The sequence below is a fragment of the Carcharodon carcharias genome, chromosome 14 (genome assembly GCF_017639515.1).
Source record: "Carcharodon carcharias isolate sCarCar2 chromosome 14, sCarCar2.pri, whole genome shotgun sequence".
NCBI classification, from domain to species: Eukaryota; Metazoa; Chordata; class Chondrichthyes; order Lamniformes; family Lamnidae; genus Carcharodon; species Carcharodon carcharias.
Window position 1 is genome coordinate 28458477 of NC_054480.1, and position 26107 is coordinate 28484583.

The 26107-nt window shown below is 48.5% G+C and overlaps 1 protein-coding gene across 1 annotated transcript; it reads left to right on the forward strand.

Annotated features, from left to right (window-relative positions):
- The first annotated feature begins 5164 nt into the window (after positions 1–5164).
- On the forward strand, positions 5165–22208 carry LOC121287349 (serine/arginine-rich splicing factor 6-like). The gene is made up of 6 exons (XM_041205140.1): positions 5165–5310; positions 13780–13940; positions 14536–14657; positions 14750–14952; positions 15754–15849; positions 20212–22208. Exons 1-6 carry the CDS (start codon positions 5204–5206, stop codon positions 20582–20584), a joined length of 1062 nt encoding a protein of 353 aa, XP_041061074.1. The 5' UTR covers positions 5165–5203; the 3' UTR covers positions 20585–22208.
- Positions 22209–26107: the final 3899 nt, after the last annotated feature.

Sequence of the window (26107 nt, forward strand, 5' to 3'; positions counted from 1 at the left end):
CCTGGAGGAGTGGATTTCTGATCAATGGTTAAAAAATTTTAAAGTGTAGGTCCAACTTTAAGAAGCTGCAGAAATTCAAGATGGTGCTGCCGTTCATTTGAAGACAAAGGATTTACCTGTGCTTGCTGGGCTCCCACAGCAATGGTGCTCATGCTCAGTCTCGATAAAATTTTAAACAATGGCTGCTTGGATTGATAAGTTGCAGACTTCACCATTTCAGCACTATGCCATAGGGTTGTGAAAGCTTCGAATTCTGGCCTTTGCTGGTCTTTAAAGCTGACTCTTTAGTTGCTATTCTTCTGAATTTATTTTTTTTCCCCTTTTCCGAGTGAGCTCAGGCACTCTATGATCAGGTGCTGACTCGTTGGTTTTCCAATGGAGATTTTAAATAGCAATTTCTGACCACTGAACTATTTAAACATTTCTCAGGACTTGCTGTATCCTGGATGTTAGAAGTTTCAGCTAACACCTGCTCGGTCTGCTGACTCTGCACTCTGGGAATTGAAGCCGAATTGCCAAGAGTTTGTGTGCAGTCTTCCGCTGCAGTGAGGAATTTTAAATTTCTACCTTCAGATTCCAAGCCAGGGAGCTTTTCCCTGGGGATTTTCCTCTGCGTGTCAGCTTCTCCAACTTTTCTTCAGTTTAGAATGCTTCTTCAAATTTTTCTTTAGTCTTGCAGGATTTTTGTTTTTCTCTGCCTTTTTTCAAGGTTCTGGGTTTTTCCACTCACTGCCACCATGTTGTAGGCTGTTGGATACTGTTTGGTAGGTCTTAATGAAGTCTTCATGGTCTTAAGTAGGCTAACCGTATGTATGTATGCAAGGACTATGTACATATATACAGAGAAGGGTTCAAGATTGGAGATGTCCCAATGCTTGCTTGTGCAAACAGCTCTGTACAACACTAGACTGACCCCTATGTGTGGGTCATGTGTTCTCTTACATCACTGTGTAGACAGTACTGTACTTAGTCCCACGTTAACGCTATCCGTGTCAGACCCTTATACTACATAACCTTTCCCAGTTTTGATGAAATATGTCATCCCAGCCTGAATTAAACTCTTTCCCGTGGATTGCCAACCCTCTAAGATAGGCCTTGGGTCTCCAGGAATTGAAGATCAATCTCCACAACACTGCTGTGTGCAACCCTGCAGAAGAATCATTGGGTCATTGAGAAAGATTGTTTATTTTTCTCATTTTCTTTGAACATTTCTCTTTACCTGATATAAAAATATTGAAATTGGGGGAAAAAAAGGCTATTTGGCTGATAGCCAGGTATCATCCAATTGGGTAATGAGCCTTTTTACTTTCCGATTGGCATAGGAAGACAGTACGTTACAATGATGGATGTGTTGGCTGACTAATGGCTGGAGGGTGGAGGCAAGTCAAAACCTTCAGGAATACATTTATGTATCCACAATTGGAACGCTACTTTCTACAGATGCTGTCCAACCTGCATTTTCTGCTTTTATTTCATATTTTCAACATCTACTTTTGACAAGGAACAAAAGATGTGTTCAGAGGAGGATCACATATACAAAGTTATTTTGCTTTAACATTGCTAGGAACTTTTTTTGGGGTATATATTGTTGTCTGCACTTTGAGACGGGCTACCCATCCCCCCCCCCCACCCCCCACAAACCCTCCACCACCAACCACCCCCACCCCCCCCGCGAACTCTGGGCCAGCCACTGCCAGGTTCTGATATCAGAGCTGCCAGCGCAATCACTAGGGGCCCAGGCTGCGGGGAGAGGTTGAGGTCCGAGATCCAGGAGCAGGAACGTAGGGCAGGGATGGGAAGCTGCCAGCTGCTGATCAGGTGATGAGCTGTGAGTAACCCAGGACGGGGGAAGGTGGGTGGAACTGCAAACCTCCTGGCTTGTGCCATGGCCCTTCCTTCCACCGGACATCTTCCACAGCCCATCCTCAGGTTCCCTGCACGACCCACCCGGCTTGATTGCCCCCACCACACTGAGTCACTTCCATGGGACCCTGTGGGGCAGGGGTTCAGCCTCTGTAAACTGTCAGGAAGAGGTCCAGGCTCTGGAGACAGAAAGCCAGAAACAGAATGGGAAAAGAAAGAGACAGAGTGGGAAAGGAGAGAGAAAGAGAGAGAGAGAGAGAGTGAGACAGCAGGAAAGGAAAGAGAGAGAGAGACAATGGGAAAGGAGGGTGAGAAAGGAAATTTATTGCTTAAACAAAATTTGAGCTGAGTTTCAGGAGTGCTGTGGTTGAGACACAGAGGATATGCTATTTAGGGCTTGTTTGGGTGATTAATTATCTAGTTTCAATGTATATAGTACTTCCGTTATATTCGGTGATTTATTATCCTAGCTAGGAATGCATAGCACTGAACATGCACTGTATAGTATTCCAACTTGTACATTGGTTTTTCTAGACAAGAAATGTCCGAAGGAACCTAACTCCAACTTTGCCATTGATTCCGATGAGAACCAATGGTTCACAAAGTTGTTTCACCTAAAGTCCGATTTTCCGGATCCCAACCATGACTTTAAATGGGGACTTAGTGTAGCTGCAGTCCCAAAAGCAGAGCTCTGAAGAAGAGTCATAGGGACTCAAAACGTTAACTCTGTCTTTCTCTCCAGAGATGCTGTCAGACCTGCTGATTTTTCCCCAGCATTTTTTTGTTTTTGTTGCAGATTTCCAGCATCTGCAGTATTTTAAAAGCAAAAAACTGCGGATGCTGGAAATCCAAAACAAAATAAAAATACCTGGAAAAAACTCAGCAGGTCTGACAGCATCTATGGAGAGGAACACAGTTAATGTTTCGAGTCCATATAACTCTTCAACAGAACTAAGGAAAAATAGAAAAGTGAAATATAAGCTAGTTTAAGGGGGGGTGGGACACGTAGAGCTGGATAGAGGGCCAGGTGGAGATATCCAAAAGATGTCATAGACAAAAGGATAAAGGGGTGTTGAAGGTGGTGATATTATCTAAGGAATGTGCGAATAGGTGACATTAAGGGTACAAAGCAGGACGAGCAAGGTACAGATAGCCCTAGTGGGGGGTGGGGTGGGGGGAAGGGATCGAAATAGGCTAAAAGGTAGAGATAAAACAATGATTGGAAATACATTTAAAAATAATGGAAATAGGTGGGAAAAAAAAATCTATATAAATTATTGGAAAAAAGGGGGATCGGAAAAGAGGTGGGGATAGAGGAGAGAGTTCATGATCTAAAATTGTTGAACTGAATATTCAGTCCGGAAGATGAGGTGCTGTTCCTCCAGCTTGCGTTGAGCTTCACTGGAACATTGCAGCAGGCCAAGGACGGGCATGTGGGCATGAGAGCAGGGTGGTATGTTTAAATGGCAAGCAACAGGGAGCCTCTGTCTCAATCTCTGGTGATAGACTGGCCACCAATATCCATTACAAACCCACCGACTCCCACAGCTACCTCGACTACAGCTCCTCACACCCTGCTTCCTGTAAGGACTCCATCCCATTCTCTCAGTTCCTTCGCCTCCGTCGCATCTGTTCCGATGATGCTACCTTCAAAAACAGTTCCTCTGACATGTCCTCCTTCTTCCTTAAGCGAGGTTTACCACCCACGGTCGTTGACAGGCCCTCAACTGTGTCCGGCCCAGCTCCCACGCATCCGCCCTCATGCCTTCTCCTCCCTCCCAGAAACATGATAGGGTCCCCCTTGTCCTCACTTATCACCCCACCAGCCTCCGCATTCAAAGGATCATCCTCCGCCATTTCCGCCCACTCCAGCATGATGCCACTACCAAACACATCTTCCCTTCACCCCCCCTGTCGGCATTCTGTAGGGATCGTTCCCTCCGGGACACCCTGGTCCACTCCTCCATCACCCCCTACTCCTCACCCCCTCCTATGGCACCACCCCATGCCCACGCAAAAGATGCAACACCTGCCCCTTCACTTCCTCTCTCCTCACCGTCCAAGGGCCCAAACACTCCTTTCAAGTGAAGCAGCATTTCACTTGCATTTCCCCCAACTTAGTCTACTGCATTCGTTGCTCCCAATGTGGTCTCCTCTACATTGGAGACCAAACGTAAACTGGGCGACCGCTTTGCAGAAGCGGTCTGTCCGCAAGAATGACCCAAACATCCCTGTTGCTTGCCATTTTAACACTCCACCCTGCTCTCTTGCCCACGTGTCTGTCCTTGGCTTGCTGCATTGTTCCAGTGAAGCCCAACGCAAACTGGAGGAACAACACCTCATCTTCCGACTAGGCACTTTACAGCCTTCTGGACTGAATATTGAATTCAACAACTTTAGGTCTTGAGCTCCCTCCCCCATCCCCACCCCCTTTCTGTTTCCCCCTTTTGTTTTTTTCCAATAAATTATACAGATTTTTCTTTTCCCACCTATTTCCATTATTTTAAAATATTTTTAAATCTTTTATGCTCCCCCCACCCCCACTAGAGCTATAACTTGAGTGCCCTACCATCCATTCTTAATTAGCACATTCATTTAGATAATATCACCAACTTTAACACCCATGTGTTCTTTTGTTCTGTTGTCTGTGACATCTTTTGATGATCTGCTTCTATCACTGCTTGTTTGTCCCTACAACCACACGAACCCCCTCCACTTCTCTCTCTCTCCCCCCACACACACCTTAAACCAGCTTATATTTCAACTCTTTCTTGGACTCACTCAAGTTCTGTTGAAGGGTCATGAGGACTCGAAACGTCAACTCTTTTCTTCTCCGCCGATGCTGCCAGACCTGCTGAGTTTTTCCAGGTAATTCTGTTTTCGTTTTGGATTTCCAGCATCCGCAGTTTTTTTGCTTTTAAGCAACAGGGAGGTCTAGGTCATGCTTGCAGACAGACCGAAGGTGCTCCGCAAAGCGGTCACCCAGTCTGCCTTTGGTCTCTGCAGTGCAGAGGAAACCGCATTGGGAGCAGCGAATGCCGTAGACTAAATTGGGGGAAGTGCAAGTGCAATGCTGCTTGCCTTCACCAAAAGCAGAGCAACGTGTTAGAAAGAACTACATTACCCAGAAGGCAGAGCGCGCACAAACCGATGACGTGCCGTGAGGTGAGGCGCAACTATCGGTGACGTTTACGGCGAGGTTCTCTACGGAGAGGCGGAGCCGGCCTGGGTTCCACGTCACTGGCGAAGCACAAAGAGAAATAAAGCGGCGGCGGCGGCGGTTTGGATTTTGGTGGTGTGTGGGGGGGGGAAAAATAAATAAAATCAATCAATAGAAACGATGCCGCGTGTTTACGTCGGGAGGCTGAGCTACCAAGTTCGCGAGAAGGACCTGGAGAGGTTCTTCAAGGGTTACGGGAAGCTGCTGGAGGTGGATCTGAAGAATGGGTGAGGGATGCACGGCGGGCAGGCGGCCGGGGACCGAATGGGAGCCCAGCCCGGCTCGGCTCACCCTCCAGAGCCGGCTCCCGTTTCACTTCACTCCCATTCGCTCCACACGGTGCAGCTTTTCCCCTTTCTCCCCTTGCCCTCCGTGGTTGGCGGGAGCTGGTAATGAGCCGGTTGGGAGTCCCCCGACCTCCCTTCACCTCGCTTTGCTGAGTGAAGGGGGGAGGGGGCGCCGCGTGGTTTGGGGGATAAAATGGCGGCAGGAGGTGGAGGATTCGGGGGGGGGGTGTGGGTGTGGGGAGAGAGAGCAAGGGTGGGGGGGGGTGTGTGGGGAGAGAGAGCAAGGGTGGGGGGGGGTGTGTGGGGAGAGAGAGCAAGGGTGGGGGGGGTGTGTGGGGGGAGAGAGCAAGGGTGGGGGGGTGTGTGGGGGGAGAGAGCAAGGGTGGGGGGGGTGTGTGGGGGGAGAGAGCAAGGGTGGGGGGGTGTGTGGGGGGAGAGAGCAAGGGTGGGGGGGTGTGTGGGGGGAGAGAGCAAGGGTGGGGGGGGGTGTGTGGGGGGAGAGAGCAAGTGTGGGGGGAGAGAGCAAGGGTGGGGGGGGGTGTGTGGGGGGAGAGAGCAAGGGTGGGGGGGGTGTGTGGGGGGAGAGAGCAAGTGTGGGGGGAGAGAGCAAGGGTGGGGGGGGTGTGTGGGGGGAGAGAGCAAGGGTGGGGGGGGTGTGTGGGGGGAGAGAGCAAGGGTGGGGGGGGTGTGAGGGGGGAGAGAGCAAGGGTGGGGGGGGTGTGTGGGGGGAGAGAGCAAGGGTGGGGGGGGTGTGTGGGGGGGGGAGAGCAAGGGTGGGGGGGGAGAGTCAGGGTGGGGGGATGTGCGGGGGGAGAGAGCAAGGGTGGGGGGGGTGTGCGGGGAGAGAGAGCAAGGGTGGGGGGGTGTGCGGGGAGAGAGCAAGGGTGGGGGGGTGTGCGGGGAGAGAGAGCAAGGGTGGGGGGTGTGCGGGGAGAGAGAGCAAGGGTGGGGTGGGCGTGCGGGGAGAGAGAGCAAGGGTGGGGTGGGCGTGCGGGGAGAGAGAGCAAGGGTGGGGGCGGCGTGCGGGGAGCGAGAGCAAGGGTGGGGGCGGCGTGCGGGGAGCGAGAGCAAGGGTGGGGGGGCGTGCGGGGAGAGAGAGCAAGGGTGGGGGGGTGTGCGGGTAGAGAGCGCAAGGGTGGGGGGGTGTGCGGGGAGAGAGCGCAAGGAGCGGGGTGGAGGGAGAGAGCGCCAGGAGCGGGGTGGAGGGAGAGAGCGCCAGGAGCGGGGTGGAGGGAGAGAGCGCAAGGAGCGGGGTGGAGGGAGAGAGCGCAAGGAGCGGGGCGGAGGGAGAGAGCGCAAGGAGCGGGGCGGAGGGAGAGAGCGCAAGGAGCGGGGCGGAGGGAGAGAGCGCAAGGAGCGGGGCGGAGGGAGAGAGCGCAAGGAGCGGGGCGGAGGGAGAGAGCGCAAGGAGCGGGGCGGAGGGAGAGAGCGCAAGGAGCGGGGCGGAGGGAGAGAGCGCAAGGAGCGGGGCGGAGGGAGAGAGCGCAAGGAGCGGGGCGGAGGGAGAGAGCGCAAGGAGCGGGGCGGAGGGAGAGAGCGCAAGGAGCGGGGCGGAGGGAGAGAGCGCAAGGAGCGGGGCGGAGGGAGAGAGCGCAAGGAGCGGGGCGGAGGGAGAGAGCGCAAGGAGCGGGGCGGAGGGAGAGAGCGCAAGGAGCGGGGTGGAGGGAGAGAGCGCAAGGAGCGGGGTGGAGGGAGAGAGCGCAAGGAGCGGGGTGGAGGGAGAGAGCGCCAGGAGCGGGGTGGAGGGAGAGAGCGCCAGGAGCGGGGTGGAGGGAGAGAGCGCAAGGAGCGGGGTGGAGGGAGAGAGCGCAAGGAGCGGGGTGGAGGGAGAGAGCGCAAGGAGCGGGGTGGAGGGAGAGAGCGCAAGGAGCGGGGTGGAGGGAGAGAGCGCAAGGAGCGGGGTGGAGGGAGAGAGCGCAAGGAGCGGGGTGGAGGGGGAGAGCGCAAGGAGCGGGGTGGAGGGGAGAGAGCGCAAGGAGCGGGGTGGAGGGGGAGAGCGCAAGGAGCGGGGTGGAGGGGGAGAGCGCAAGGAGCGGGGTGGAGGGAGAGAGCGGAAGGAGCGGGGTGGAGGGAGAGAGCGGAAGGAGCGGGGTGGAGGGGAGAGAGCGCAAGGAGCGGGGTGGAGGGGGAGAGCGCAAGGAGCGGGGTGGAGGGGGAGAGCGCAAGGAGCGGGGTGGAGGGGAGAGAGCGCAAGGAGCGGGGGTGGAGGGAGAGAGCGCAAGGAGCGGGGTGGAGGGAGAGAGCGCAAGGAGCGGGGTGGAGGGAGAGAGCGCAAGGAGCGGGGTGGAGGGAGAGAGCGCAAGGAGCGGGGTGGAGGGAGAGAGCGCAAGGAGCGGGGTGGAGGGAGAGAGCGCAAGGAGCGGGGTGGAGGGAGAGAGCGCAAGGAGCGGGGTGGAGGGAGAGAGCGCAAGGAGCGGGGTGGAGGGAGAGAGCGCAAGGAGCGGGGTGGAGGGAGAGAGCGCAAGGAGCGGGGTGGAGGGAGAGAGCGCAAGGAGCGGGGTGGAGGGAGAGAGCGCAAGGAGCGGGGTGGAGGGAGAGAGCGCAAGGAGCGGGGTGGAGGGAGAGAGCGCAAGGAGCGGGGTGGAGGGAGAGAGCGCAAGGAGCGGGGTGGAGGGAGAGAGCGCAAGGAGCGGGGTGGAGGGAGAGAGCGCAAGGAGCGGGGTGGAGGGAGAGAGCGCAAGGAGCGGGGTGGAGGGAGAGAGCGCAAGGAGCGGGGTGGAGGGAGAGAGCGCAAGGAGCGGGGTGGAGGGAGAGAGCGCAAGGAGCGGGGTGGAGGGAGAGAGCGCAAGGAGCGGGGTGGAGGGAGAGAGCGCAAGGAGCGGGGTGGAGGGAGAGAGCGCAAGGAGCGGGGTGGAGGGAGAGAGCGCAAGGAGCGGGGTGGAGGGAGAGAGCGCAAGGAGCGGGGTGGAGGGAGAGAGCGCAAGGAGCGGGGTGGAGGGAGAGAGCGCAAGGAGCGGGGTGGAGGGAGAGAGCGCAAGGAGCGGGGTGGAGGGGAGAGAGCGCAAGGAGCGGGGTGGAGGGAGAGAGCGCAAGGAGCGGGGTGGAGGGAGAGAGCGGCAAGGAGCGGGGTGGAGGGAGAGAGCGGCAAGGAGCGGGGTGGAGGGAGAGAGCGGCAAGGAGCGGGGTGGAGGGAGAGAGCGCAAGGAGCGGGGTGGAGGGAGAGAGCGCAAGGAGCGGGGTGGAGGGAGAGAGCGCAAGGAGCGGGGTGGAGGGGGAGAGCGCAAGGAGCGGGGTGGAGGGAGAGAGCGGAAGGAGCGGGGTGGAGGGAGAGAGCGCAAGGAGCGGGGTGGAGGGGGAGAGCGCAAGGAGCGGGGTGGAGGGGGAGAGCGCAAGGAGCGGGGTGGAGGGGGAGAGCGCAAGGAGCGGGGTGGAGGGAGAGAGCGCAAGGAGCGGGGTGGAGGGAGAGAGCGCAAGGAGCGGGGTGGAGGGAGAGAGCGCAAGGAGCGGGGTGGAGGGAGAGAGCGCAAGGAGCGGGGTGGAGGGAGAGAGCGCAAGGAGCGGGGTGGAGAGGGAGAGAGTGCGAGGAGCGGGGTGGAGAGAGAGAGCGCAAGGAGCGGGGTGGAGGGAGAGAGCGCAAGGAGCGGGGTGGAGGGAGAGAGCGCAAGGAGCGGGGTGGAGGGAGAGAGCGCAAGGAGCGGGGTGGAGGGAGAGAGCGCAAGGAGCGGGGTGGAGGGAGAGAGCGCAAGGAGCGGGGTGGAGGGAGAGAGCGCAAGGAGCGGGGTGGAGGGAGAGAGCGCAAGGAGCGGGGTGGAGGGAGAGAGCGCAAGGAGCGGGGTGGAGGGAGAGAGCGCAAGGAGCGGGGTGGAGGGAGAGAGCGCAAGGAGCGGGGTGGAGGGAGAGAGCGCAAGGAGCGGGGTGGAGGGAGAGAGCGCAAGGAGCGGGGTGGAGGGAGAGAGCGCAAGGAGCGGGGTGGAGGGAGAGAGCGCAAGGAGCGGGGTGGAGGGAGAGAGCGCAAGGAGCGGGGTGGAGGGAGAGAGCGCAAGGAGCGGGGTGGAGGGAGAGAGCGCAAGGAGCGGGGTGGAGGGAGAGAGCGCAAGGAGCGGGGTGGAGGGAGAGAGCGCAAGGAGCGGGGTGGTGGGGAGAGAGCGCAAGGAGCGGGGTGGTGGGGAGAGAGTGGAGAATGGGGAAGGGGTGTGGAATGGAGAGACCAGGGAGGGGAGAGAGAGCGAGTGGGGGAGGGGGCGACGGAGAGAGCGAGTGGGGGAGGGGGCGACGGAGAGAGCGAGTGGGGGAGGGGGCGACGGATAGAGCGAGTGGGGGAGGGGGCGACGGAGAGGGCGAGTGGGGGAGGGGGCGACGGAGAGGGCGAGTGGGGGAGGGGGCGACGGAGAGGGCGAGTGGGGGAGGGGGCGACGGAGAGGGCGAGTGGGGGAGGGGGCGACGGAGAGGGCGAGTGGGGGAGGGGGCGACGGAGAGGGCGAGTGGGGGAGGGGGCGACGGAGAGGGCGAGTGGGGGAGGGGGCGACGGAGAGGGCGAGTGGGGGAGGGGGCGACGGAGAGGGCGAGTGGGGGAGGGGGCGACGGAGAGGGCGAGTGGGGGAGGGGGCGACGGAGAGGGCGAGTGGGGGAGGGGGCGACGGAGAGGGCGAGTGGGGGAGGGGGGCGACGGAGAGGGCGAGTGGGGGAGGGGGGCGACGGAGAGGGCGAGTGGGGGAGGGGGGCGACGGAGAGGGCGAGTGGGGGAGGGGGGCGACGGAGAGGGCGAGTGGGGGAGGGGGCGACGGAGAGGGCGAGTGGGGGAGGGGGGCGACGTAGAGAGCGAGTGGGGTGGGGGGCGACGGAGAGAGCGAGTGGGGGAGGGGGGCGACGGAGAGAGCGAGTGGGGGAGGGGGGACAGAGAGCGAGCGAGTGGGGGAGGGGGAGCGAGAGGGGACACAGCCAGAGGAGGGGTTGGGGTGGAGTGAGGGGGCTGGGGCAGAGAGAGGAGGAGGCGGTGCGAGAGGAGAGCGGGCAGGGAGGGGTGGAGGGAGGAAGGAAGGTGGTGGGGTGGGGAGAGAACAAAGGAGGCGGGAAGGGTGAGGGGGTGGGGACGGGGGAGAGGGAGGAGGAGAGATGGAGGAAGGGAAGGGGGCTAGGGGAGAGAGTGCAAGGAGGAGGGGGGCTGTGGAGTGGAAGAGCGGGGAGGTTTTTTGGGGAGAGTGTGCAGCAGGGGTGGGGAGAGGGAGAGCACAAGGAGAGCGGGAGGTGGCGAGAGGGCAAGGATGGGGAGGGGCAAGGAGGGGTTTGGGGACACAGCGGGACGTGTGGGGTGGGGAGAGCGCGGGGCGGGCAACAAGTGGGGTGTCAGGGGAGGGCAAGGAGGCAGGATGTGTCGCGAGGGCAAGGAGACGGGTGTCGAGGGGGAGGGAAGGAAAGTGAGAAGGGAGAGGGAGCGAGGGGGAAGGGGGTTGTGGGGAGAGGAGGGGCTGGGGAAGGGAGGGAGAGCGAGGTGGGGGGGAGGGGAGAGAACAAGGAGGAGGTGGGAAGGGAAGAGGGGGTGGGGACGTGAGGGGGGAGTGGAGAGAGGGAGGAAGGGAGGCGTGGTTGAGGAGATGGAGGAAGGGAAGTGGGATAGGGGAGAGACTGCAAGGAGGAGAAGGGGAAAGCGAGGAGGGGGCTGTGGAGTGGAAGAGCGGGGAAGTGTTTTGGGGAGAGCGTGTGTAGCGGGGGTGGGGAGAGGGAGAGAGCAAGGAGGAGGGGGGTGGGGAGAGCAAGGAGAGTGGGAGGTGGTGAGATGGCAAGGAGGGGGATGGGGAGAGCAGGGGGTAGGGAGGAGGTTGGGAGGGGGAGGAAGGGGTGGGGTGTGGAGAGTGGGAGGAGGGAATGGGGCAGGGAGAGGGTGGGGAGAGAGGGAGTAGGGGGTGGGGGAGGAGGGAGAGCGAGGTGGGGGCGGGGATGGACGAGAACAAGGAGGCGGGGGGTGGAGGAGAGGGTGGGGATGGGAGAGAGGGAGGGGAAGGGGGATGGGGAGAGAGTGAGGAGGGGGCTGTGGAGAGGAAGAGCGAGGAGGGGGCTGTGGAGAGGAAGAGCGAGGTGGGGTTTGTGGAGGGGGGTTTGGGAGAGAGCCAGGAGGAGGGGAGAGTGGGAGTTGCCGAGAGGGCACGGGGTGGGGGGGTGGGGAGGGAAAGGAGGGTTGGGGACACAGCGGCAGGTGGGTGGGCAGAGAGCGGGGTGGGCAAGGAGGGGGGATGTGTCGGGGAGGGCAATTAGGGGGGATGTGTCAGGGGAGGGCAAGGAGGGGGGTTGTATCAGGGGAGGACATGGAGGCGTGGTGTGTCGGGGGTGGGCACGGAGGGGGAATGTGTCGGGGGGAGGGCACGGAGGGGGGTATGTGTCGGGGGAGGGCAAGGAGGGGGGTATGTGTCAGGGGAGGGCAAGGAGGGGGTATGTGTCGGGGGAGGGCAAGGAGGGGGTATGTGTCGGGGGAGGGCAAGGAGTGGGGGGGAAGTGTCGGGGGAGGGCAAGGGGGGGGGGAATTGTCGGGGCAGGGCAAGGAGGGGGGGGAATTGTCGGGGCAGGGCAAGGAGGGGGGGGAATTGTCGGGGCAGGGCAAGGAGGGGGGGAATTGTCGGGGCAGGGCAAGGAGTGGGGGGAATTGTCGGGGCAGGGCAAGGAGTGGGGGGAATTGTCGGGGCAGGGCAAGGAGGGGGGGAATTGTCGGGGCAGGGCAAGGAGGGGGGGAATTGTCGGGGCAGGGCAAGGAGGGGGGGAATTGTCGGGGCAGGGCAAGGAGGGGGGGAATTGTCGGGGCAGGGCAAGGAGTGGGGGGGAATTGTCGGGGCAGGGCAAGGAGGGGGGGGGGAAGTGTCGGGGCAGGGCAAGGAGGGGGGGGAAGTGTCGGGGCAGGGCAAGGAGGGGGTCTGTGTCGGGAGGGCACGGAGGGGGTGTCAGGAGAGCGAGTGGGGGGTTGGTGGGGAGAGCGAGGGGCTTGGTGGGGTAGTGTGGGTGAGGGCAAGATGGGGTACGGGGAGGGGGAGAGAGCAAGGGGTGGGGTTGAGGAGGTCAAACCCTGGTTTTTAAATCCTGCATAAGGCTCGGGGGTTTCTCCCACTCCCACTCCTGCTCTACTTTAATCATGAAAGGCGTTTGCATTTACTTAATATTGAAAATTGCACTTGATGTATTCCCAAGCAAATACAACATAACCTCCTTACCTCCTTCATCCTAATTTAGTGTGGTGCTATTTTTGTTCTGAAATATGGAGTAATTATTTTTGCACTCAACTCGATGCCTGTGAACACTGTTTTTCATAATATATTTGTCCATTATTAAACTTCTATCTTTTAGGCGTCTGCACTTCCATGTGGATTTTGGCAGGCATAATTATCAATTCCATTGTAGATTGGTCACTATTTACATTCAGTTAAAACTGTTACCCAAGGTTTCTTTTGCAAATTGTGGCCAGAATCACCCACTGTGTTTAGTATTTCACCAGTTTTAAAATTTATTCTTTCTTGGGATGTGGGCCTCACTGGCAAGGCCACCATCCCCCTTGAATCGAGTGGATAGCAGATTTCCTTCCCTAAAGGGAATTAGGGAGCCCGATGGGTTTTTTTTTTACAATGATTTCATGGTAGCTTTTCAATTCCAGATCATTAATTGAATTTAAATCCCATCAACTGCCATGGTGGGATTTGAACCCTTGGTACCAGAACATTAGCCTGGGCTTCTGGATTACTAGTCCAGTGACATTGCCACTGCGCCACCATCATCTGAGGCAATACCTGAGGTTATGGAAATAGTTGGACAGAACCACACTGATCTCAAACTTGCAGTTTTGATCTGAAGTGCCAAAAAGGTAGTCTGAACATCGAAATTGTAGCATATGCATAATGATGGTTTTGGAATAAAGGGAAAATTGTTTTCACTTGCTTTGACTCAATAATTAAAGGGCACAAATTTTAAGTTAGATGCCAGTTGTCAAAATAATAAGAGAATGCCTGGGGAAAAAATTATCTGCAGTGTTGAATTATGAAATATCCTACCAAAAATGGTGGGAAAGCAGGACCCATGTTGGTTTCTAAAAGGGCAGAGGATATTTGATAGACACGTGGGTTTGAGGAATGGGCAGGAAATAGGACTAAGCGATTCTCTTGTCAGAGAGCTAACGCTGGCTTTAATAATTCTAAGAAGAAATCACTTTAAAAATTACGAATTTGAAGTTTGCAACTTTCTCACCTTTTGGCCTTAGTTCACTGACTTTCTAAGTTGCACTTAAAATAAACCTAGTAGCGTTTGTCCTTCTGTCCCCTTTCTGCTCATTCGTTTTCCTTATGTTAAATCAACCTGTAGAAGCCATTTAACTATCAGCTGAAGTCCATTTTAAGGGTACAGGAATTGCTAATAGATATAGACCCTTATGTAAACTGTTCATCATGTGAGCCATGCAAGAGTATTGTACAATGTTTTAATTGATTCGTTTTCCTTCAGTTATGGATTTGTTGAGTTTGAAGATGCACGTGATGCAGATGATGCAGTTTATGAACTGAATGGGAAAGAGCTTTGTGGCGAGCGTATAATTGTGGAGCATGCACGAGGACCACGTCGTGATGGGAGCTATGGCGGTGGTTATGGTGGTGGTGGCGGTCGCAGTGAGTGGTTTAATACCTTGCTCAACATAACTTTACGTTTAACTTTTGAATTTGCTTTTAAAAATTTCTAATGGCATTTTTGTTGTTTAAATTGTGTAACAATGGAAGTGTTCATCCAAACCTTGTTAACGAGACCTTGATCTTTTAATTGAAAGAATCCAGTGAGGCTAAGATGTCTGCCCGTTCCGATTGACCTTGGCTTTACCTTACAATATGTAGCCTTTGGCGTTTGGCTGACCTAATGGAAGCCATGACGACAGCTGCCTTTGCCATTAGACCCTGGGTGATGAGGATGCCAAGGGTTAGACATTACTGGTTAATCTGAACTAGGTGCCTGTTACCATATGTGTGTTGTACCAAACTTCTAAAATCTGCTAGAATGTAAGTACATAATGTAATATTTAGTTTTAATATTTGGCAAAATATATGCAGACATGCATGGTAACATAATTGTAGCATTTAGTGTAAATGCAATCTGAAATTGTAATTATTAACTGAGTTTACTTAATATTCTAATCAATTTACATTTTCATTTAAAATATTACAGATTTGTCATAAATTAAATGATTACTGACTTTCTGTTAAACCTCTTAAGGCGGTGGTGGCGGCTATGGATATCGAAGAAATGGACGGGAGAAATATGGACCACCTGTCCGAACAGAGTTCAGGCTCATCGTTGAAAATCTTTCAAGTCGTTGCAGCTGGCAAGATCTAAAAGTAGATGTTGAGACTACGGATGATTTTCTGGATAATATTTAACATTGAAGTTTCATTTTTTGCTGACTGCCTTTTTATTTCCACTTCTGAAGGATTTCATGAGACAAGCAGGAGAAGTGACCTATGCAGATGCTCATAAGCAGCGTATGAATGAAGGAGTTATTGAATTCAGGTCTTACTCTGATATGAAACGGGCTTTGGACAAGCTGGATGGCACTGAAATTAATGCGAGAAAGATTCGATTAGTTGAAGACCGGCCCCGCAATCGACGTTCTTCCTCTGGAAGTCGGTCACGGTGAGTACTCTTTTTAAAGCAAGCATGTTCAGAAGTAAATCTTCTTGTAAAGTTGCAAGTATCTGCATCTTTGATAATTAGTTTGTCTCATGGAGATTTTAGTAACTCCTTTAGAATCAGTTTATAAAATCCAATAGACATTCTGTACAGCAATGCTATCTATACAGTGTGGTTTAACATGGTAGAACAACTGAAAGGACTTTTCAAGAGATCAGTCACTGGAATTGAGAGTAGAGCACTTTCAAAATTAAGGTCATGATGGAAGTCACTATATTATTGCAAATCATTTCTCTCTGCGCTTTCAAGATTTTTGTCTCCCAGCTTTGGATGTTGTTTCAATGGCTTGTGCCAGCCATTGGGAACCTTTTCTTCTCAGTGGTATAACCTTGTTCTTGCTGGATATCCACATGAACTAATAAGTAATATTAAACGGCAAAGAATTTGCTGTGTTACCTGTCCCAAAATGTATCCTTTTGCTTGGGCACTTGAAGCCAATAGTGATGCTGTCCCCCAGTTGTGATTTGACAGGCTTGACATAAGAGCACAAATTTAACTTTGGCCTGCAAGATCTATGTGCTTCAACAGCATGTTGTGACCTTCCTTTTCCAATGTGTTTAAACTGATCTGGGTATCATAAAGCTGGGGATGATATTTTTACAAAACATACTGTCCTCCAGTAGAAAATATGATTATTGAGAAGCTTGAGCTGAGGCGCATATTTCAACATAAAATAACTGACAAAGAGAAAGACAGCCCAGTTATTGTAGCCATATCGCTTTTGAGTAATATTTTAATTCACAGATCTAGGTCTCGAAGTCGTCGTCATTCTCGCAGCAGAAGTCGTAGGAGCAGTCGAAGCAGATCTGGTAGTGCCTCAAAGAGCAGGTCACGTTCTCGGTAAGTTAATTATTGAATGACTGTGTAAGGCAGATTTTGTTTTTGGAAGGCAAATTCTGTATCATATATGTCAGATCTATCGCACTTTTATCTTTACAGAACTTGTTCTTTCAATTTATTTTTATAAACAGTAGAAACCGGTTTCTGATGAAAGGTCAGGAGCCGAAAAGTTAATTCTGTTTTTCCCTCCACAAATACTGTCAGATCTGCTGAGTATTTCCAGCATTCTGGGTTCTTATTTAAGATTTCCAGCATCCACAGTATTTTTACAATCAAAACATATTTAGATAGTCTGATATAATGGGGTGATGTACAATTGGAGTACTTTAGAGATGACCGGGTCATGAATAGAATTCTGGTAAATCCAATATAAAATGGGTATGTCACATGAGACCCTGATCTCTGGCAATCTGGCTGTTAAAATCCAACAAACCCAGTCTCATTTGCTTTCTTAATTGTTGCCCCTTTTTGAATTTTGTAGACTTTGATTTTGGCACAGTTGTGTCGTTGTGATCAGTACATCACCTGTCCCTGTTTAGGGAATATGACTGTTAAGGAAACAATTTGTATTTTGCAGCTGAAGGCTCCATGGTGGGCACCGTACAGTTTGAAACCATCATCTGTATTATAAAATTAAACCTTGTGAACGTTTCACTTTTTCATCTTTCTTTGGGGTGCAGTAGGTGGAGAGTTGGGTGGTTAACTGTCAGTACTTACCCTTAAACTGTTCAAGACGTTACTTTTACAGCAGCTCGAGGATTAGTGTTTATGAGCAATTGGGATTGTGTTCATACTTAAAAGTACTTATTTAATTTTGCAATTGAATTAATGTATCAGACATCCTTTGTGAAGTTACTGTTTTGTATCTTTCCAGAAAAAGTTTACTTCATTCCAAATGTAGCATCAACCACAGTGGTTTTAAGAGTTCTTGAAGTTTGCCACAAAAATACCTTGCATGCCTTTCTGCCTCACTATACTGTTCTTAATTTGCTTAACTAACTATGAATCAGTGCATGTGGTTGGAGCTTGACATTTTGCTTAGGAACTTAATTGTTATTGTCTTAAGTTGATGTGTACAGGTTCATTTGTACACATTCAATTTGTACATACATAAGTGAATATGGAAATAGCCTTGTTTTTCCTCCAGTTAACTAGTATCATAATTGATACTCCTGGTGTCTTCGGGTGTTTCCCCAGCATCCCCTGCCTCCCTACTTGAATTATAACATAAACAGTTCATTAGGCTCAATAATGACATTTTTGCCTAATCTCTCATCTGGGGTATTGACTCTAGGGTGTAACTTGCCAGGTACTCTCTGGGACCTTATCTAAGTAGTCCTCATTAGTCAGCAGCAGTGAACATAGAACTTAAGAAATAGGAGCAGGAATAGGCCATTTGGCCCTTCAAGCCTGCCCTGCAATTCAATAAGATCATGGCTGATATGCTCCAGGCCTCAACTTCTCTTTCATGCCAGCTCTTCATAGCCCTCAAATCCCTGATATTTCAAAAATCTATCCACCTCCTCTTTAAATACTTTGTGATCTAGCCTCCACAACTCTGCAGTAGAGAATTCCAGACATTCACTACCCTCTGAGAAGAAATTCCTTTGCATTGCAGTTTCAAATGAGTGTCCCCTTATTCTGTAACTCTGTCCCCTAGTTTGAGATTCCCCCACTAGTGAAAGCATCTTCTCAACATCTATCCTTCCTACCAATATGCATGATCTCACGCTTTCCTACGTTAAACTCCATCTGCCAAGTTTTTGCCCATTTACTCAACTTTTCTATAGCCCCTTGCAGATTCCTTATGTTCTCATCATAACAGCCCTCCCACCTATTTTTGTATCATCAGCAAATTTGGAGACATTACACTCTGCCCCCTCCTCCAAGTCATTAATATAGATAGTAAATAATTGCAACCCTAGGACTGATCCTTGTGGCACTCCACTAGTTCCATCTTTCTAACCTGAGAAAGACCCATTAATCCCAACACTGTCTTCTGTGTGTTAACCAATCCTCAGTCCATTACCCCCAACACCATGAGCTCCTATCTTGTGCAATAACCTTTTATGTAGCACTTTATCGAATGCCTTCTGGAAATCCAAATAATTACATCTACCCATTCCCCTTTATCAGCTCCATTTGTTATATCCTGAAAGAATTCCAACAAATTTGTCAAACATGATTTCCCTTTCACAAAACCATGTTGACTCTGTTTGATTGCATTAAACTTTTCCAAATGTCCTGCTATTTCTTCCTTAATAATGAACTAGCATTTTCCTAATGACAAATGTTAGGCTGGCTGGCCTATAGTATCCTGCTTTTTGTCTCCCTCCCTTCTTGAACAGGGGCGTCACTCAGTTTTTCAATCCACTGGGATCATCCTGTGAGTTTTGGAATATTTCAACCAGTGGCTGTACTATCCCTGCAGCCACTTCCTTTAAAGCCCTTGGATGCAGCCCATCAGGCCCTGGTGACTTGTCTGCCTTTAGTCCCATTAGTTTGTCAAATACTTTGTCCCTCTTGATAGAGACTGTTACATGATCTTTCCTCCATTAGCTCCTTGATTATCTGATATCGTTTGATATTTATAGTGTCCTCCACTGTGAAGACCGATGCAAAATGTTGGTTTAAATTATTGCCATTTTGCTGTTCCCCGTCCAGTCACATCCTCCAAGGGTCCCATGCTTAGTTTAGCCACTCTTTTTATATACCCGTAGAAGCTCTTGCTGTTTGTTTTTATATTTCTTGTCAATTTACTTTCATAATCAATTTTCTCCCTCTTTTTATTAGCTTTTTAGTCATTCACTACAGGTTCCTAAGAAAAATTCCCAATTCTCTGGCCTACCACTAGTTTTCGCTGCTTTGTTTGCCTTAGTTTTTGATTGGATACTATCCTTGACCATCTTTGTTAACCGTGGGTGGTTCATCCTTCTCATTGAGTCCTTCTTTTTATCCTGGTCAAATTTTTGCTGAGCGTTATGAAATATCTGCTTAAATGTCTGACACTGGTCATCCACTGACCTTCCCCTTAGTCTATTTTCCCAGCCTGCTTTAGACAACTTTCTTCATACTTCAGTTATTGCTCTTATTTAAGTTTAGGACACTGGTTTGAGACCCGAGTTGCTCGCCCTCAAACTGAATTTGAAATTCTACCATGTTGTGATCGCTACCTCCCAGAGGATCCTTAACTATAATATCTCTTATTAATCCCACCTCATTACACACTGCTAGATCTAAAATAGCCTGTTCCTGGATAGGTTCTGTAATGTATTGCTCTAAGAAAAAATCCCTGATGCACTGTACAAATTTGCCTTCCATGTTACACCTGCCAATCTGAGTGGTGTTGGGGGTAGCTTTCAGGGCTAAACTTGATCCTCTCTTTACTGGGTATTGTACTTCTATATGTCCAGTGAGAACTGCTGAAAAGTAGTCAACTGGGAGCCCTTGGTGACTGCCTTCTTTGGCTTTGCTGAAGATTGAGGGGGGGGGGGGGGGGCGGGGCTAGTGGTTGCGTTGGGGAGGGATAATAATTCCAGTGCTAAGGTAGATATCAGTTAGCTCAGCAAAGCACGTTTTGATTGCTGTGCATTTGAGAGAAGAAAATTCTCACCTCTACCATAAACAATAAACCTCTTATTCTTAAACTGTGTCTCCTGGTTCTAGTCTCTCCCACAAGTGGAAGCATCCACCTTGTCAAGTCTCCTCAGGATCTTGTATGTTTCCGTAAGATCACCTCTCATTCTTGTAAACTCCAATAGATATAGGCCTAACCTTTATTCATAAGGTAAGCCCCCCATCCCAGGAATGTGTCAAGTGAACCTTCTCTGAACTGCTTCTAACACAATTATATCTTTTTCAAATAAGGAGACCGAAACTGTACACAGTATTCCAGATGTGGTCTTATCAATGCCCTGTAAAGCTGCAGTAAAACTTCCCGACTTTTATATTTCATTCCCCTTGGAATAAATGCCAACATTCCATTTGCCTTCCTAATTGCTTGCTGTACCTGCACTAACTTTGTTTTTGTGATTCATGTACCAGGACACCCAAATCCCTTTGTACCTTCAAGTTCTGCAATCTCTTTCCATTTAAATAGTACACTGTTTTTCTATTCTTCCTGCCAAAGTGGACAAGTTCACATTGTCAAACATTATACTCTATCTGCCACATTTTTGCCCACTCCCTTAATCTATCTATTTCACTTTACAGACTCTCTACCTCTTGTATTTAACTACTGTAAATCATTTGTATTCTTTTTAATTTGGATTTTAGTCTAATCTTTCACAGCTGTCTGACTTGCAAAAAGACATGGATGCTTTCAAATTCAATGATAACTTTTCTTTGTATTTCTGACTCCAGATCACACAGCAAGGACCATTCCAGGTTCAAATCAAAGTCTCCAGAAAGGAAATCTAGATCCAGAGGTAACTCCAAAGTCATGTCTGATAAGGGCTCCCGTTCCCGGTCTCCAAGCAAATCAAAATCTGAATTGAATAATAAATCTCACAGCAGATCTAGATCTCCTCAAGTGAATGGTAAAGGAGATGCTAAATCAATGTCTCGTTCGCGTTCAAAGTCCCGCTCAAGATCAAGAGAAGCGCCTCTTCCTATGTCACCAGTTAAATCAAAGCCAAGATCAGAAAACATGTCTCCACCCAACTCTCATTCTAGATCAGTATCTAGATCCCGATCTAGATCGATGTCCAGGTCTAGATCTGGCTCTAAGGATTAACAAGAAACTTCTCACGAACGCTGAATTCGAGCTGGATGTTTTCCTTAAAATAGTTGTACATGTAAATGCAACTTTGAGACTCCAAATTTTTTCAAACTGGTGTTTTTCTTTCTAGTGTAGAATACAGTATAGGGATGATTGTATATAAACCTTCATTACTGAATTTTGTTGAGCAATAAATGCAAATATGGCAGTTACTTTTTTCTTCTATTAATAACCTTTTTGAATTGTATTATTTGAGGGTAGCTTTGATTTTATTTTCCTATTTTATTGCTGGGGCATTGCACAAGGTATTGAAGAACTGTCACAAAACATCTTGATAGTTGCACTTTATTTTAGTGCCAAAACTCTAATTTTTAAATATACAAGTAATGCTATTGAACTTTGACTTTAAAAGTTTGAATAAACTAATTCAGCTCCAAGGCATGACTTTGTGTGCAGCAGGCATAGGAATACTTTTATGGAGGTGGCAAGGTTATAATTGTGTATAATTCTTCCTCAAGTTTCTAATGTCATGCTTATGTACCCCAATCTATGGTGGTTGGTGTATATATAGTTAAACCATACATATTAGCAATGTAATCTTGTCAAGCTTACAAATAGCTGTCAAGAGCTTTGTAGGCTTAAATGACTTTTCTAAATAAAGTTGCACATATTGTATGGAACACATTATTTACAGTTGAATATGCACATCCCTCCACTTATAATGAAAGTAAACTATTCTAATTTAGATTGTTGATCTTTGTGCAGACCAGCATTACAGATGCATGATTTTTTTTTACACCTGGAACATATTTGAAATGTGCATGGTTTCAATAAAGCATTTTATTGCAACTTTTGTAATTTTATTTCTTGAGGGCTTCACTGCTTTGTCTTAAATGTTTAATAAGTACATATATAGGTATGAGTATAACAATCTTTTTAAAGTTAAGTTTTTCAAATTATTCGAAGCAGGGATGACTATTTGTTGGAACATCTAGTTAAGATTTTCAGTACAATGAAATCTAAGAATTCCTGGGATGAAATTATGGAAGCTTACACAAGTGCTATTTTTTCCGAAGAGGAATTTGGAAAGTACCATGTATAGCTGACAATTGTGCATGTGTGCTGGAATAGATGCTACAGCCCTCTTAGCCTCTTCTAGCCATGTACCCATTGTAACTTTGTGCAGGATGAAATGTGCAACACCCATGTTTTTACAGATGTAATGTTCACTACTGGTGGCAAAACATCTTTTGTTAAAGCAAAATCAGATCTCTTCTCTGGCAAAACATTGATTTATATAATACACTGCACCTTTCAGGCAGAACAATATTTGGCTGAGCAGAATCTAGAATTCAGAGAGTAAAGCGCAACCCACTTTATCAATCTTTGTAAAGTAGTTAATGTAAATTTGGGAGCAACAGTTGACTCATGCATTAATTTCTCTTCTCCCATAATGGGTGAACGGTCTTAGCCGAAGCTGCGATAATGCTCGACAGCAGGTAATTTGTAGGGCAGAGGGAAAACAGTTCTGCTTTTTACAGTTTTAAAAAAGTGTTTGCTTCTTGCTTTGTACTAAGTTTGGAAAAAACCTTATTTACACCAGCTTTTATCTTGAATAAAAAGGTTTTGTCAGTTGAAACTTGGGTTTGAATTTTAATTTTTTATAATGCATTTTCTTGCAGTGTCACTTTTCTCAGCTCAAATTTCTGTATTAAACAATTGAATTTCATTATTGCTGTACATGGTTCTGCAAAAATAGTTTTAATTCATTCTTCAGATTTGGGTGTTACTGGAAAGGCTGGTATTTGTTGTCCATCTGTGTCCTTGAGAAAGTGGTTGTGGCTCACATTGAACTGTTATAGTCTGTGGTGAAGAAGCCACAGCTCTGTTACGTTGATAACTCTAGGAATTTGACCTACTGATAAGGAACGACCAGCATATGTCCAAGTCTGAATGTTGTGTGACTTGGGAGCTCATGATATCCTTAGTGGTAGGGATGACATGTTTAGGTGGTGCTGCTAAAAAGACCATGCCCAAGTTGCAGAATGCCAATGGTGGATGTGTAGGTTAGTGATGAGGTGCTTTTCAAACTGATTGTGTTGTCCTGAATGGTGTCATCATTGGTTGTTGAAATTGTATCCATCCAGACAAATAGACATGGTATTTCATCACACTCCTTACTTATGCCTTGTAAATAGAGATTTTGGGAGCCAGAAGATGAGCCACTTTGCTGCAAAATACCCAGCTTCTGACCCCTAGTAGCCATGATGTTTTTGTGGTAACCTAATCTGGTTGATGCTAAACCACCCCCACCCCAACCACCATCCAAGATGTTGGTGGAGGAATGTAATGGTAATGCAATATCAAGGAGAATTGGGTAAGTTCTCTCAAGGATGCTCATTCCAAGCATTTGCAAGTTGTGTATGTTGCTTGCTATTCATCAGCAGTGAGCAGCTTGGATTTGCAAACCTTTGAAGTCACATTTCTGTGGTGTATTATGAACGTGCAATAAACAAGCTTCTACTCGGCCAATGAAGACATTTGATTTAATGTTAAAAGTACTATTAAGTGCACTTAATTAGATTTGAAAATGCTTTGCTCTATTTCTTGTTTTCAAGATAGGATGTATGATTTACTTCAGAATAATCTTGACTTTTTTTCCCTAGCTGAGACTAGCTATCTGAAACCAACTGGGGTTTGCAAGTGAGATCTTCATGGCATAGGTTCATATTCAGGATAGTAATCCAAGCGCTTTGCAAAATCTGAAAATAAAGATACAGGGAATGCATGGTTGGCTTGTCAGTATTAGAAAAGAAGAAAGACAACAATCTGTGCAGGTTATTTTTCAGAGTATTCCTAGTGTGGCAGATAGCTGGATACAGAGCAAATTTGCTCTGATCATACACTCCATGTCATTATAACCAATACTTACACAACAGAAAAGTATAATGAGTTGTTTTACATGAGAAATTTTATAAATATAAAATACATTACAATTCAAGACTCCTAGCTAAGGTAGATCATAAAATGATTTGCAAAAATGGATGTTTGGTCAGCGTGCTTCAAGGAATTTTAACTTCACAAAAGTATAATAATTTTCCTATCGTGATTTATTGTAAATGGTTAATAGTGGGGTTTGGATAGTTTGTGTGTAGGATTTAATTGAATTGGAGACAGCTGGTCTGGAGGCTTTGACTAATCAAAAGAATCAAGGTTTGAAGTGTTAAATACGTAAACATAGCTGAAGTCATGGAATGTGAGGTGAGAAGAATTTGCATTTTTAGATAAGTCAGGGTAGTTTGAATTTCAAACAGATGGTAGGATATTGCACCTAGCCAGAGAGAAGCTAGGCCCAACAGTGTTTGTTTTTCCCCAAAGGTTACTGAATATTTGTACCATGAAAGGATTTATGTTATCAGAGAAGTTCCAAAGACATGGGAACAATGGAATTTGCATTAAAAGGGAGAAACATGTAAAAATGAGAATGAGGCTGTGTTTGGGAATTCATTGTATGATTTACCAGTGTGAAAAGCCTCTAGTGTTTGCATTAAGACTGCTGTCTACAGAAACTGAAGCTGGGAAAAGCCACTTTGAGTTCTACTGTCCATGGTATTTCATTGGCTTGCTGGCGTCTGTTTAATTTTTTTTTAAATTGTTGCCTTAATGGGGTGTCGGATTAATTAGGGGCTTTAGGAGTTAATATAGTAAGCAATTTGTAGACCTATGCATGCTTGAAATATTTTCTTTGGTTAATAAATGTTTAGTTTTCTAAAAAAAAATCTCAAGTCTTGGTGGATTTATTACTTCCGAATTTAGGGCACGCATCTCGAAATAAAATACACATTGCAAAACCATTGTGACCGTGTGATCATGTTTCCCTGCGGGATTTGATCTGCCTGGCGCACATCATCTGAGTCATAAGGAACAATAAGAACCTAGTGACCCAAGTAGACAGGAGGGTTTTCTGAGTGTGCCACAGAGGCTTTGGAAAGTCATGTAGGTTTTAGGCAAGTTGAGGTTAGAATAATTTGGTAAAACAGAAAAGTGTGCGTGTCATGTGTTTGGAGATGGGGGGGGTAAATCGCAGTTCATGCTGGGTGGAAATTTGCCAGGGATTAGGCTCCAGGGATCGAACCTAACCTAACTTTCTTGCCTTGCAAAGGAAAATAGCTAAAAACAAAATGTTTTCTTATTCTTAGAACAGTAGCTGCAAAAAAAATGTAAATTCTAAAAATACATAAACCTTATAAACCCTGGGCAAGGCGACTGTGAACGCGAGGCGCAAAACCTGTGGAGTAGTGGAAGGTTATCATAGCATCTAGCTGTTTAGTATCTTACTGTGGGTGGTGGTTGTGCTCACCTAGGCAGATACAGTTTCTATGCCTTCACCGCATCAGAAAACTGCAGGCGAGGACCCAAATCAAGTTCTGGTGCTTAAAGTAAAAAAATACTTGGTTTCCAATGCATCTGAGAAATAGACTTAAAGTTTTAAATAAATCCTTTTTTTAAAAAATAAACTAAATTAAGCAAAGAAGGATAAAGCGTTGGGAATTGAAGATGAAATCCTTAAAAGTTCCAGAATTAACAAAAAAAAGCTTCATTATCTGCAGAAAGGGGGTGACTACGCCGCTGAGCATTGCACATGCGCACTATCATCACTCAGCCCCGCAAGCAAAGACGCGAGTGAACACTATTGGTAAGAAAACCAAATTATTTCACTATTAGTAAAATAACATAAAATACTTCAATTAAAAAGGAAAGACAAGATCACAAGGGTCAGATAGCGTCAGCTTTTATTTTACTATTTTTTCTATATTCTCACCAAATTGATTTAATTGCCTTTCAGTTACATTCTGTTTTATCGCGGATGCCAGTTTTTAACTAAATACATTTTATATATATATATATATATATACACACACACACACATGTGGCCAGGAAATCCGCACACATTTGCTTCAGTGTGTGCAGTGGCGATTTGTGAATTCGATACCTTTTTAATGCTTGCAACTTTTTTGTTAACTGTATCTCTGCTGAGAATTGAAAGACGGAAAACTGGGCAACGACAGTGGCGGTGGATCCATCACTTGAATCTCAATTCAGGGTGTTCATATGTAGCCAAGTGTATCCCACTTAATTTTACTGTGGCTTCTGTTCTCTGGCTCGCTGTCAGCTCCGCCATTTTGGTAAGAAATAAAACCCATTGCCTGGTTTTATTAGTCAATAAAGATGAATGATAATTCCTAATGAATGGTCATGACATTCACAGGTATATCCGGATTTAATATTTGATTTTCTTAAAGGATTTTCTTTCATGGTCACGTCACAAGGTTTTTTTGTTTGCCTTTTAAACTGCATATTTACTGTTCGCTTTAATTATAATATTTTTTTTTTCCGCAGTCTTTTCTGATCATTCTGGGCAGGGTGTAAAATATACTTTTTAAAGGTAATTAGCTTTCGTTTTCAGAAATCCTGTTAGGGAATATTTGATTTGTCCAGCAATTTTTATTTTATCGAATGCTGGAAATAAAGAACGCG